Source organism: Parasteatoda tepidariorum, chromosome 8 (genome assembly GCF_043381705.1).
Source record: "Parasteatoda tepidariorum isolate YZ-2023 chromosome 8, CAS_Ptep_4.0, whole genome shotgun sequence".
NCBI classification, from domain to species: Eukaryota; Metazoa; Arthropoda; class Arachnida; order Araneae; family Theridiidae; genus Parasteatoda; species Parasteatoda tepidariorum.
The window spans coordinates 7,730,570-7,738,942 of NC_092211.1; the positions used below are offsets into that span (position 1 = coordinate 7,730,570).

General features: G+C 28.2%; 1 protein-coding gene across 1 annotated transcript in view; it reads left to right on the forward strand.

The window, feature by feature from the left end:
* The first annotated feature begins 418 nt into the window (after positions 1–418).
* LOC107437751 (MAPK/MAK/MRK overlapping kinase) overlaps positions 419–8,373 on the forward strand; it is a 31,362-nt gene continuing 23,407 nt past the window's right edge. The window contains exons 1-3 of the mRNA XM_043055062.2: positions 419–552; positions 4,409–4,498; positions 7,626–7,696. Of these exons, the coding sequence (XP_042910996.1) occupies positions 485–552; positions 4,409–4,498; positions 7,626–7,696 (229 nt within the window). The 5' untranslated portion in view covers positions 419–484. The remainder of the gene's footprint in view (positions 553–4,408; positions 4,499–7,625; positions 7,697–8,373) is intronic.

Genomic DNA, 8,373 nt, shown 5'->3' on the forward strand with positions numbered 1-8,373 from the left:
TTAAAAATAAATACAAACGGGAAGTATATAAAAAATCTCGGAAATAAAAACCCATTACATGTATGTTTTAATATAAAAGTATTGCCCATAAACTCGTGCAAATCACGTCATTATCAAAGAACTACACTGCGACTAATAATTCAATCTAATTATTACAATATACTAATATAATACCTGATATAATAAATATCCTATAATATAATATATCGTCTAATGTATCCTATCGTCGAATTTATATTATGTATCATCTCATTTAACCCATGGATACACTAACGTAAACAAGTGTAAAACAGTCACATAAAAACAGTAAAGCTGTATAGTATCACGTAGTATAGTAATTAAGATTTTACATAGAATAATTGTCTAATAATTTGACCTGGGACTGTACGTTAAATGCATAATATTGATGATTTTTATTTTAAAAGAACTGTTTACAGGATACAGAATCTTGGGAAAAAAGGGAGAAGGGAGTTTTGCTGAGGTGATGGCTTGCCAAAATTTAGCAGACGGACAACTCTATGCTTGCAAAACTCTTAAAAGACACTTTGTAAGGTATGTTCAATTATTTATATATGCTTCATCGGCAAAAGATCGTATATGTAGAATCAGCGGAAGACGATCTCACGCCCCGGGCGATACAGAAAACGGCGCTATTAACTCAAGCTTGAAAGAAAAAACCCTGAGTTTTCAAGAAAAATAAAATAAAAAACTTTTTCTTTGATTGGTCTTGCTAGCGTTTTCTTAACGCTTTGCAAAACAGTTGCTTGTATTTTTTAATTACAATATCATTTCAACCAGAAAATTATAAAATCTATATCAATCCTTAATGTTGATTAAAGAGTCGTGGTGGCTCTGGGGAAGTCATTGTGACCTCAATGTGAGAGCTCACCTGGCAATCGTCCTAGGTTTGAATCCAAGCGATGGCTGACCGATACGAATTCCACATCCGGCTCACAACGAAAATAGTGCTGACGTAAAATAACCTCAGCGGTAGACGAATTCCCTTGCCGTCAGACGAACCGGGGGGAGATTTTCGTGGTTCTCCTCCCCATGTAACGCCAAATACGGCGGAGTTCCATCAAAATGTCATTTGTGCCAACACTCTCTATCCAGGAATTTCTGTCTGGATTGGGTTTAAAATTACAAGGCTAAGGAGTAATTTGTAATTGTATATTCATTTACTATAATATTTGTAATTGTAAACACAAAATTGGGTCAACGATGTTTATAAAATAAAATGATATGCCGATTTAAAAACATAGGAGCAAAACAAATAACATTAATCAATAGATGAATATAATAAATAACAAAAATTCTCAATATTTTTTCCCCATCATAGTTAGAAAATTATTTCCCAGACTCAGTCTAAAATCAGAAAATTCAAATACTATATTCTTAAAACGGGAATCAAATGTTATTAAAACGCGAATAAAAATAGTTGTTTACTTTCATGAAACCAAACTAAATACTTAACATCAAATTTAAAATACTTGTTTTCAAATCTTATATAGTAAATTTATTGAAAAACAAGCTATACAAATTAAACAATTTTAGCTATAGTCACAAATAAATTATAAAAACAAGCTATATAAATAAATATAATTCCCAATATTAATCAGGCGTGTTTTCAGTCTCCCCAGAGAGAGATTCATATAAATTAACTCATATAAATTAGCACATTTTGAACTGCATTTCAAAACGTAACTTGAAGAAGTTTTTGAAAATTTTAAATCGTTTGTTTCTAAGCAATGTTTTTTTAAGCTGGATGATTTAATCAAATTTCCTTCGGTTAAATTTCATACTCAACATGATTTTATGTGAACTTTTATAATTTTTAAGGCTCCTAAATATAGTCAAACCCCGCTATAGTGAGCCTTCAAGGGACCAAAATTTCGGTTCACTATAACCGGTACTTCACTATACCCATACCGCAAACAATTTTAACTAATTTTCCAAACTGCTTCCTTTTATTACACATTATTTAAATAAACGGCCAATAAAAAGAAATACAAGAATTATTAAAAATCAATATGTAGAAACAAAAAGTGTGTTAACTATTAATTTTCATGACTGCTCGTCTTGCGTACAAAAACTTATTTCAGCAAACTCACATTACATTAAGGGTACAGTGGTCTAAAAAAAGGTATCACCCTGACTAACTTTCGTTCTAATAATCGGATTTTTATGTATTAAAAGTGTCAATCTCAATGGTTTCTGGGGGTGACCTCAAATATGCTAATTATTTATTGCCTACTATTAATAAAGTTACGAAATAGGACACAAAAGCGTACTTTCCTAAAAGCATATTTTCTCTGAGTAAAAACATATTATTTTTACTTATTTTTATTCTTGATCTTCAAAATATAGGAGCTGGCAACAATCTGGTAAATAGGGTCCCCATAGTTTGGTCAGGAGAGAGATTAAAAGTTAAGACCCCTTATTTTTAATTTTACTTTTGCCGCTTTTAGTCAGATATTCAGAAACTAATTAAGCAACTGAAAAAAAGTTGCACAAACTCTTAAAACTTATTTACCCAAAGATAATTTCATGCAAAAAATAATTTTTAATTATTATTTACTGTTTTTAATTATTTAATTTCCTCGAGGATTAAAAAATGTTGAATTATGAAGTATGAATTTTTTTTATACCATATAAATCTGCATATTTTTCTATTGAAAAATCTAAAGTTTCACCTGTTTTAAAAAAAAAAATTTTGCGACAATGAAGAAATATTTAAATGTGGCGATTAATATTAAAATATGGTTAACTTACGAGGAACTTGACTTACGTAGCGTAAAATTTCATTCATATTTTTTTCGCTATTAACCGATTTTTTAGTCGTCTAAAAATTTATCCGTAATTTAGTAAAAAAAAATTGAATAAAACATTTTATTCAACGAATGTCGAGTTTTATAAAATCATGGTTCTGATAGAATATGATTATACATCAGATTATGCTTATATTTAATGTGATTATATTTTATTTTTTAGCTTGTTTTTTCAAAAGTTGATACAATTTCAATAATATACATGCGTTCTGAACAATCTGAAACAATTATTTGATTTAATTTAGTTCAACAAATAAATCGAATCAGTGGAGAAATTTGTTATTTAAAAAGGAAAAGTTTTTTCCTTTCGTCGTTCATAATCTCCTCATTACGTAATGGAGGTGGATTTCTCAAAGGAATACCTCAATAAAGAAATGCTATTTTTAGTTAAAAATGTTGAATGTTTTATTTTGAGTCAGCGTTCGCAATCATAACTTTTTTCTTTACAAATAGAGTCATTTAGTTTCAGGAGAAAGGAATTAAAGCAATTAATCCTCTTTTAAACAAAGAAAAAAATGTAGTTCATGTTTATGGGATAAAATTAGCAATATGTAATTCATGTTTATGGGATAAAATTAGTAATATGTAATTCATGTTTATGGGATAAAATTAGTAATACAGAGTTCATGCTTATGGTATAAAATTAGTAATACGTAGTTCATGTTTATGGGATAAAATTAGTAATATGTAATTCAAGTTTATGGGCTAAAATTAGTAATACGTAGTTCATGTTTATGGGATAAAATTAATACGTAGTTCATGTTTATGGGCTAAAATTAGTAATATGTAGCTAATGTTTATGGGATGAAATTAGTAATATGTAATTCATGTTCATGGGATAAAATTCGTATTATGTAATTCATGTTTATGGGATAAAATTAGAAATAATTATTTCCCTTAATTAATTATGTGTTTGACATTATCTTTCTAAATATAAAAATCGTAAGGGTGTCAGACGACACTGTTTTGGATTTTTAACTTAACGTTACACTTTGTCTCACTGCACAAAAACTATACAACCTAAAAAAAACTGTAACTCTTAACTAATTTGGCAACTAATTTAATAAAACAAATTTAAAACAGTAAGAAATCTTTCATTAAGAAAACTTCCATAGAAATCAAGCATATCATTCGCAAAATAATTGGAAAAAAAATTCACTGCGTGCACAAAATTTCTTAAAAACATTCTCTTATTTGTGAAAAATCTATTAGAATAGAAATATTTCTTACTATTTATAGTTAGATTAGATTTGCATGCATTGTGCTAATTGTAGTACTTTTTGATCACGCCCCATTGAAACAATGATTTTAACCCGTTAAAGAATTGTTAAACTAACAGAATTTTCTTTAGTTTATTAGATACAATAAGTACTGCAATTCTGGAGTTCTTGATTGAAAAGTAAACTAAAAATAAGAAAGGTGGTGAAATCTCCTGTGATCACGGGGACCCTTGGCGCCTCTAGCTTCCCAAAGCCTCGAATCCTGGGTTGCTTTGGGACCATGCTAGCTCTAATATGTAGAAGCATGTTTCACCTTCTCATTTGTGGAGTGTGTTTTTAGTCATAATTCTTTTATTACAGCGTGGATCAAGCCTTGGGTCTCACTGAAGTCAGAGCTTTACGTAGACTACGACCGCATGTCAATGTCGTTCAACTACACGACATCATTTTGTGAGTATCTTCTTAGTTTATACACAATCAATCGTATCATTAGAAAGCAGCCCTTTGATTCTTTTGCACTCTCTCCCCCTCCCAATTTAAAAAAAAAAGAAACGTTGAGGTCCATTAACTACTGAATATTAGAAATAGTATAATATATAATAACTAATAAACCACCTATTATACACATCTAACAACATAGAATGAGCTACCCTATAACAAATGGTTGGAGATTCTTATTACTACAGAACTGTATTACATTCCAAAACTACTAAATCAGTACAAGAAGCTTTGTTTAATACAAATTAAACATATAACAAATGAAAAAAACATCTAATTTTGAAAGGGCGATCAGAAAACTATTTCACTTCTTGCCTATCTGGAGAGCTTTTGAAGTAAATCGTTTGCAAAAAAGTATAACATTTGTTTACGCAAAAATATCGTTTTAACATTTCATGTAATAAATAATATTTAGTAAATTTTTATTATTATTCTATGTAATAATTATCAAATAATTTTGAATTGTAAATGACGCACATTTATGCGTCATTTAAAACTAAATAATTTAAAACGGCTAAATCCAAAATTTGAAAGAAATACTCTTTGAGATATAGAAATTTACGATGACGGCTTCATGGAAATTTATTTGCAAACCAGGTTTTGATTTTGCATAATAATTGCAATATTTTGCAAGCAATTTTTTTTCTAGTAATTTTGTGAAATTCCCTTCATGAATTTGAGAATTTTCTACCTTCAGATAATTATATATAGTTTCAGAAAATTATGCAGATTCTCGTTCCAATATTTTTTTACAGGATTTTTTTAGTACAAATATCCTTTATCAATACGATGATTTTTTACGTTCAGATATTTAAAAGTTAAGGAATGAATTGTTTTCCAATAAAGAAATATAGCCGTAGGACTTTTTTTTAAATTTAATAAAAGCTGTCAAATTATCGGCATGTAATATTTCAATTTTTTCAATTGTTCTGTATTTTAGAAAGGGATTATTCTTAAACTCTCTTTAAAACAGTTTTAAAAATTTAATACTCAACAATACAAACCAGTAGCTGTAATGTTTCTTATCAAGCAGTTTTATTTTTAATACATGAGCCCAATGATCATCTTTAGTTTTCATTTTGAAACAGAAATTTCATTGAAAAACAAATTTATTCGATTCTTTTATATAAGTTTATTGTTCATAAGGATTCATTTATGAAACAATGGAATTTCAAAAATTAAATTCAAATACATCATTTCTAAAATCACTTCTTTTTAAAAAGATATTTTTTTTATTCGCGAAGAACAAAAAAAGAAGAAAAAAAACGAGGAAAAAAAAAAGAAAAAACAAATCACGTTAATTGTAAAAAGTCCTGATGATTTCAACTTTCTTATTTTTGAGCAGCGATAGTATTTTTCCCCTCAACACGGCATATATAAGGTGTTCCGTATTGACCACCCTTGACGTATAATTTCAGAATTCTTGTCAGTGTAGCATGTATATTAAGGGTGACAAATAGATGTTTAATTAAGTGCAATACATATGCGTTGAATGATAACTAGAGAGAGAAGCAGGAAAGGGAGAAATATCGAAACCAGTTTGATTACCTGCTAATGACTTGGCGGCGTTTCTAGTGATCACCTTCTAAATCTTCTGTGTTTCCCAAAGGCAATCAACTAGTGATAACTAGTGATCTCACTAGTTATTTGCCAGATTACAATAACGCTTTTGTTTTTCTCTCGCTTCAATATTATGCCCATTCTTTTCTTTTCACATTACTTTTGAAGAGAATTCTAAAAATAAACCATTGCAGAATAATACATATGTTGCGAAGTTAAGTCTAGTACAGTCCCTGGCCAAATTATTATACGCACTCTAAGGTTCAATGTAAAATCTTAATTATTAGGTGATACAGCACATCATTAATGTTTTTACTCTGCTAAAACCAGTTTATACCAGTTTATGCGTATCAATTGACTAACATAGTAATGCAATATGTTAAAAATAAATACGAACAGGAAGTATATATAAAATCTCCTAAATAAAAACCCATTACATGCATGTTTAAATATAAAAGTATTGCCTATAAAATGGTGCAAATCATGTCATCATTAAAAAACTACAGTGCGTCTATTATAGTTTGATCTAATTATTATAATACAATAATCTAATTATTATAATATAATAATCTAATTATTATAATATAATAAACTAATTATTATAATATACTAATTATTATAATATACTAATAATTTGGTCGAATTATTAGAATATATTAATATAATGCTTGATATAATAAATATTCTATATTTATATAATATATCGTCTAATTTATCCAATTGATGCATAAAGGTAAATAAGTGCAAACCAGTTTCAGTCACATAAAAACAATAAAGCTGTATAGAGCATCACCTGATAATTAAGATTTCACACAGAATCCTATAGTGGGTATAATAATTTGGTAAGAGACTGCAGTATTAAATGCAGATTCTTGTCCCGCAATACTTTGTGCCGTGATCTTAAGTAATTAAAGATACTCATCTTTTAATAGAGGGACAATGAAAAAATAAATATTAAAAGGTATCGGTCACCAAGGCAATTTCTTAAGACAAACATAGTCCGGATAGATGACCTTGAGATCAAACAGTGCAACACGCAATATTTCAAGTTATTGAAAAATTCTCACGCGATCTATCATAGACTCTTCATAAGTCATCTATGTTTCATGAAATGATTTCTACAATCAAGTCATTTCTGAATTTTTACTTTATCTTTTTTAAACGTACAGTGCACAAAAAATAATAAAGATTAATCGAATGTTAAATATTATTCTAATCTGAGCCCTCAGAAACTAGTAAGGATACTCTTACTAGTACTCTTAGGATAATCATTCTTTATTTCGAAATATCCCTACATAAAGAAATGTAATTTCCCAATAAAATATTTTTGTTTTATTCTATTTTCTTAATCTTTATTTTAATAATTTTTCTTTACTTTATTAATCTTTAATATTTTCCATCATGTTTTCTCTCTCACTGTATATATATATATATATATATATATCATCATAAATTTTTTTATACCATAGCTCACTTAAAACATATCGTTTTTATAAAAAAATATTCTCATTGTTTTCAGTGACAAAAAGTCGGGTCGATTAGCCTTGGTATTCGAGCTTATGGACTTAAATATGTACGAACTGCTCAAAGGTAGGTCATTTATTTTTAGTTTGTGCACTAAAAATGAGCATTTTATATTCATCTTATTCGCTACATGTTTCATAATATCTGTCCTTAATTTCTGCTTTTTTTTTTCAATCCTTGTCAAAAATAATGAAATTATAGTCCTCAAATGATTATTGAGGGAAGTCGAAAGCATTAACTAATGAATCCATGGTGAGAAATTGTGAGTTCTGTAGGTTGTTGATCTTATCAAAAAGTCTCGCCTTCATCCATACTGATTCGATTGCGTTTTTTTTTACTCGTTTTAAAATGTCTGGTAGTAGAATTTACAATCTCCATCTGCAGCCTATGAGGGACATACCTGAAATTTATAAACAAAAAAAAATATATATTTATTAAAAGGTTCCGTTGATTTAATTCAAAATTTATTTAATACTACCTTTAAAAATAGTAAAAAATCACTATTTACTAAATGATCACTAAACCCTAAATTGTACAAAAACTATTCTCAATATCAGAATGCATTTAAGTTCAAATATGTTTAGGTTAAATATGAAATTTTTAGGTCAAATATGAATTTTTTTGTTAAAAATGAACTCAACTGTGAATTAAATTAAATATATATTTTCTGTGGGAGCTGAGTATTTTTAAAAATCAAAAAACAAGTAAAACATTTTCTGGATGATTCTCAATCGCATATATAT